Source organism: Borostomias antarcticus, assembly GCF_949987555.1.
Source record: "Borostomias antarcticus genome assembly, chromosome: 21".
Lineage (NCBI taxonomy): Eukaryota > Metazoa > Chordata > Actinopteri > Stomiiformes > Stomiidae > Borostomias > Borostomias antarcticus.
In genome coordinates, this window is record NC_140254.1 from 13,561,161 (window position 1) to 13,566,160 (window position 5,000).

Sequence of the window (5,000 nt, forward strand, 5' to 3'; positions counted from 1 at the left end):
CACACACACACACACACACACACAATGTGTAAGAACACTGAACACACGCCGACTCTGTGCATTCATAAATAAGTGAGGAAGATGAAGGCCACCACACCCAGAGTGATGCTGAATAAGCGTTTTGGCCAAAGCTAATCAAAAGCAGTCATACACTCTAATGACAAGGCAGAGTGACTCAGGGATGATTCTGTCTAGGGATGAGGGAAAGAATAGGGGAGGAAAGGATGACTTAAAGAGGAAAACTTATCCACGCGTGTGGGTGTTGTCGTGTGTTTATACAGTGTGTGTGTGTGTGTGCGTGCGTGCGTGTGTGTGGATGCGTGCTCTAATTAAAAAAGCATTGACAGAGAATTCTGGGAGTCCTCTCAATGGTTGAATAAGGCTTTGTATTTCCGTGTAATCTCCTCTCTCTGTCGCATAACTCTAGACAAAATCTGGCACCCAGGCAGCCAGACACACACACGCACATGCACACACACACACATGCACACACACACACACGCACGCACACACACACACACACACACACACACAAAGATACTCTGCTCCTAGGGATCCAGCAGACACACATACACACACACACACACACACACACACACACACAAACACACACACACACGCAAACACACACACAGAAACACCCACCCACCCACACACACACACACACACAAAGATACTCTGCTCCTAGGAATCCAGCAGACACACACACACACACACTCTCTGCTCTCAGGAATCCAGCAGATCAAAGAGTGTTTTTTTTGCTATATGAGAGGAATCTCTATAAATAATAAGCTTCTCTCTGAGAGGACATGCAGGGATACAGGGCTGATCTATGGAGCCGCGGGCGTTTCCACGTCTGCTGGACACCAGATACTATGGAGGAACTAAAACCATTACCCAACGTCCTGCCGTAGAACACTTACTGCTGCATGCCCTCGTCATGGGTCGCCCACACGTCAGACAGGGAGGAATCTGTGTGTGTTTGTTTGTTTGCGTGTGCGTTTGTGTGTGTGTGTGTGTGTTTGTATGTGTGTGTGTGTGTGTGTGCATGTGTGCGCGTGTGTGTGTGTGTGTGTGTTTGTATGTGTGTGTGTGTGTGTGTGCATGTGTGCGCGTGTGTGTGTGCGCGTGTGTGACAGTTCTCTTTGTGTAAGCCTCCCACTCGTCAGGTTGTTCTGGTGGGGTAAAGTCACCCGGCGAGTTCTAGAAGAATGAACCACAGGAGGAAGAACCTCAAAGACCTGACACACTCACGCTTTAATGGTGGGAAAAATCTCGCTCTCCTCCTGTCTCTCCCAATCGTTCCTTCTCTCTCGGTATCTCAGAGGCAAACAAAGGCCAAAAGAACAAAGACTAGATTCACAGAGGTGCGATAAAAATACACCTGTTCTCACAGGTGAATAAGAGGACACTTCTTTCCCATAATACCCTGCTTCTTTTGAGTTATGTGATTATTTCTGACGACAGACCTGCTGTGTGAGTCCAAATGAGGTCAGAGGGGGTCAGCCTGAGGCAGTTATTCTGTCTGGTTATGTAGTCAGGTCGGCAGGTCAACATACACTCTCAGAAAAAAAAGAGCACTATGTAGAACCATTTGTCCCTGTAGAGGAAAATGTTCTCGGGTCAGCAAGAACGCCGTTTGGTTCTAAATAGAACCCTGTCTCCATATGGAACCCTTTAAAATTATTCTGTCTGACATGAAAAGGGCTCTATATCCAAAGGGTTGTCCTACTGGAACAAAACAGTTTTTTTTTTTCTCAGAGCAAAAGAACTCAATGTTCTGAGATGATACAAGCATCATCAACTCCTCTCAACAGTGGTTTTGTTCTTTGTGTCTGTTGCAAAGCAGAGAGCACTGTTAGTGTATCATCCAGAAGCAGAGAGCACTGTTAGTGCATCATCCAGAAGCAGAGAGCACTGTTAGTGTATCATCCAGAAGCAGAGAGCACTGTTAGTGTATCATCCAGAAGCAGAGAGCACTGTTAGTGTATCACCCAGAAGCAGAGAGCACTGTTAGTGCATCATCCAGAAGCAGAGAGCACTGTTAGTGCATCATCCAGAAGCAGAGAGCACTGTTAGTGTATCATCCAGAAGCAGAGAGCACTGTTAGTGTATCATCCAGAAGCAGAGAGCACTGTTAGTGTATCATCCAGAAGCAGAGAGCACTGTTAGTGTATCATCCAGAAGCAGAGAGCACTGTTAGTGTATCATCCAGAAGCAGTTCCCAGGCTTTCAACCCCAAAATAACGCTGATGGGGTGCAGGCGCGTACACCATCACAACTCCACTTGGGAAACATGAAGTAGGTTGGTTTGTACTTTCTCATGATCGAGGGCCCCTGTTTCCTACTTGTGGCGCAGAGACCCCCCAACAATGTCGGTTGAGGGACGTGGGGGGGGTTGGGTGGGGGGGTGGAGGGGTGGGGGGGGGGGGGGCAAGCTGCTTTCAGCAAGAGAGAAAAGAAGACATAACAGTGGAAAACTAAAATGACCACACAGGTCGTGCTGAACAGAGCTGCAGCCTACACACCCTTGAAAAGAGAATTACAGAAATTTACAACAGAAAAGAGGGGGAGTTTGGTGCTCTTACAAAACTTTGAATGTACATCGACACGCACACGCGCACACACACACACACACACACACACACACACACACACACACACACAGACACACACACACACTGGCATTGACGGGAGAGAAAGGGACAGCTTTAGAGGTAGTACAAAAACAGGAAATTGGGATTGTGGGTAATCTCTGAGTCGCCAATGTGACCAAAGCCAACGCAGAGAAGATTAAGCCCATCTTGCGCGTGTGTGTGTGTGTGTGCGTGCGTGTGTGTGTGTGTGTGTGTATGTCTTCCAAAGTATTCTACCACTAGACAGACAGATGTCTTGAAAACAACTCCTCATATACATGGCCATCTAAATCCATCTGAAAATGCCTGAACCATCATCATCATCATCATCAACATCATCATCATCATCATCATCAACCTCATAATCATTCTCATCATCCTCCTCATCATCAAATTATAACCGAAATCCCGACCTGACTAAACCTCATACACCTCCCCGACGTGGCTTATCATCCAGCATACAGTACGACAGCACAGTCGACTCAGACGATGCGGTCGATCCCCATAGGCCGCTCCCCTGTCCCCCCCGCTCACCTTTGGCCGGGTCGTGGTTCTGGTGGCCCGGTTTGGCCCCGCCTCCCTCGGTGATCAGGCCGGTCCCGACGCCGTGTCCGTTGCTGAGGCTCTTCTTCTTCTTGCGGCTGCCCTTGAGCCAGCTGAAGGCCTGACCCAGGCTGCCCCCGGCCTTCCTCTGGCCGCGCTGGCCCCTCCCCTCGCGGGCCAGGATCTCAGAGATGTCCCTGGGCACCAGGTCCCCCGCCGAGCTCCGCCGGGACATCCTCCTCTGTCCTCGGCCCCCCGGGGGCTGCCGCTGCGCCCCCGCCCCCCAAACCCCGCCCCTCTGGTCCTCACTCTATCCCCCTCTCTGCTGCTCTCTACCCTCCCGTACTCCTCTATCTACTCCTCTCTCTACCCTCCTCTACTCGTCTCTCTACGTCCTTCTACTTGTCTCTCTGCTCCTCTCTCTGCTCCTCTCTCTGCTCCTCTCTCTGCTCCTCTCTCTGTCTGGTGGTGTTGGTCTCCCTCCCTCTGTTGAGGAGGCGTCTTCCCCCTTGTTCCTTCTCTGGATCGTCTTCCCCGATGTTCTCTCCCTCTGCGCTTCAGTGCCGGGTCAACACCTGGGATAACAAGAAGAGGGACTCGGTCAGAGAGAGATGGACAGAGAGAGAGAGAGAGAAAGAGAGAGAGAGAGAGAGAGACAGAGAAAGAGAGAGAGGGAGAGTGAGAGAGAGAAAGGACAATGAGAGAATGAGGGAAGGAAGAGAGGAAAGAAGGAAGGAAGGAAGGAAGGAAGGAAGGAAGGAAGGAAGGAAGGAAGGAAGGAAGGAAGGAAGGAAGGAAGGAAGGAAGGAAGGAAGGAAGGACAGAGTTAAAGAACATGAAAGAGATAGAGAAGGGGACAGAAAGAGGAGAGCTACGGTTAGTGACAGTAACGAGTGATGGTAACAGAGAAAGAGAAGAGTTACAGTGATAGAGATATACAGTAGAAAGAGAAGAGTTACAGTGATAGAGATATACAGTAGCAAGAGAAGAGTTACAGTGATAGAGATATACAGTAGAAAGAGAAGAGTTACAGTGATAGAGATATACAGTAGAAAGAGAAGAGTTACAGTGATAGAGATATACAGTAGAAAGAGAAGAGTTACAGTGATAGAGATATACAGTAGAAAGAGAAAGCCAGTAAGAGAGAAAGAGAAGGGGTGTAGCAATGGCTGACTAAGCTTCAGCTCTCTGTAACAACAGGATCCAGCACATTCCCACACTGTCCTACTGAAGGTCTCTTTTCGTACCCCTGCTCCCCCTCTCTCTCTCTCTCGCGCTTCTTTCATTTGTGGGTACTGGGGGAGGCAACCCCAGGGAGGGAGCAGAACCAGCACGTGTGTGTGTGTGTGTGTGTGTATCACATGTGGTTCACATCAGCACACAGAGAGACTCTCAGACAGACTGCACTGGATACCCCCACACACGCGCGCGCGCGCACGCGCGCACACACACACACACACACACACACACACACACACACACACACCACATACTACACCCTGTACCATGGAAACCCTATGCACACATGTGCACACACTCAAGCAAACAAATGTTGTAGTTAAGTTTTATCTCTGCCTCTGTCCTTCCCTCCTTCTCTCTCTCTCTCTCACTGTTACTCTCACACACTATCACATCAAATGTTGTCTCTCACCTCAGTTCTCAGTTGAAAAACACAGACGCCAACACTTGCAACGCAGCCACAGACACTTACCCACTCAGCGAACCTGTTTTGTCCCGACTCCTCTCTTCTCTTCTGTTCCCTCGTCTTCCCCCTCTTCCTCCCTCCCTCTCTCCGAACGCTGGCTGCTCTGTGTGTTTAGT

The 5,000-nt window shown here is 49.5% G+C and overlaps 1 protein-coding gene across 1 annotated transcript in view; it reads right to left on the bottom strand.

The window, feature by feature from the left end:
* The window catches only part of nhsl3 (NHS like 3), a gene marked incomplete at both ends in the record, with an annotated part of 23,399 nt that extends 19,985 nt beyond the window's left edge, over nucleotides 1-3,414 (bottom strand). The window contains one exon of the mRNA XM_084454951.1: nucleotides 3,171-3,414. Coding sequence (XP_084311077.1) covers nucleotides 3,171-3,414 — 244 coding nt within the window. The remainder of the gene's footprint in view (nucleotides 1-3,170) is intronic.
* Nucleotides 3,415-5,000: the final 1,586 nt, after the last annotated feature.